Below are 878 nucleotides of genomic sequence, written 5' to 3'. Positions count from 1 at the left end.
GCGAAGAGAGACTCACAGATCGCCAAACCCAAGAAGAGAAATATTAGAGACAGGGAAAACTTGAAAGATCTCTTTTCGATACTGATGTCAAAGAAAATGGGGTCCGAGTTCCTGGGCAAGAGAATGGGGTCGGAATTCTTAGGTAAGAGAATGGGATCCGAGTTCCTAGGAAAGAGAATGGGTTCGGAATTCCTCGGGAAGAGAGCAATGGGTTCGGAATTCCTCGGCAAAAGAGCGATGGGGTCCGAATTCTTGGGTAAGAGGGTCACAGGGTCGGAATTCTTAGGGAAGCGCGCCATGGGATCAGAATTCCTGGGCAAACGTGCAATGGGTTCGGAATTCCTCGGGAAGCGCGCCATGGGATCGGAATTCTTGGGGAAGAGAGCAATGGGTTCGGAGTTCCTGGGTAAGCGAGCAATGGGATCGGAATTCCTTGGCAAGCGAGCAATGGGGTCAGAATATCTAGGCAAGCGATTCGTACCAGGAGCTCTTGGCTCTGCATCAGTTGACGCGAAGAGAGCTGTAGGATCAGAATTCCTTGGATGAAGTAGCCACCATACCAGAAGGTAAAGCGACCAAAGTCTGATTCATATCAAGAAGACGGGAAATTCCTTGACTGTGTTAATTGTTATTGAAACGAGGAAGTTCGTAATTCCTTTCATCTTCAATGGATTTTGAATTTTCAGTTTATTTCCCTTTTTCTTTTCGTTAACACTATACCCGACATCTGACAGCAGATATAGCAGTGCATTTTGTCATTTCCAGAAAGCCATCATTCACCTGCCATGTGGAGGAGGGATGGCGGGTGATCGCGTTGGTTATCGGAAACATTAGACTGACTGGAGGTTTCTTACTTAGCTGCGTCTGTGTGGCATTTG

The 878-nt window shown here is 47.2% G+C and overlaps 1 protein-coding gene across 1 annotated transcript in view; it reads left to right on the top strand.

Moving 5' to 3' along the window:
• The window catches only part of LOC119587110 (ribosome-binding protein 1-like), a gene marked incomplete in the record, with an annotated part of 3,120 nt that overhangs the window by 1,172 nt on the left and 1,070 nt on the right, over window positions 1-878 (top strand). Inside the window, 1 exon segment of the mRNA XM_037935862.1 lies at window positions 1-878. Within this exon segment, the coding sequence (XP_037791790.1) occupies window positions 1-546 (546 nt within the window).

This window comes from Penaeus monodon, chromosome 22 (assembly GCF_015228065.2).
Source record: "Penaeus monodon isolate SGIC_2016 chromosome 22, NSTDA_Pmon_1, whole genome shotgun sequence".
NCBI classification, from domain to species: domain Eukaryota; kingdom Metazoa; phylum Arthropoda; class Malacostraca; order Decapoda; family Penaeidae; genus Penaeus; species Penaeus monodon.
The sequence above is the reverse complement of the archived record's forward strand: the minus strand, read 5'-3'. Positions and strand labels throughout refer to the sequence as shown.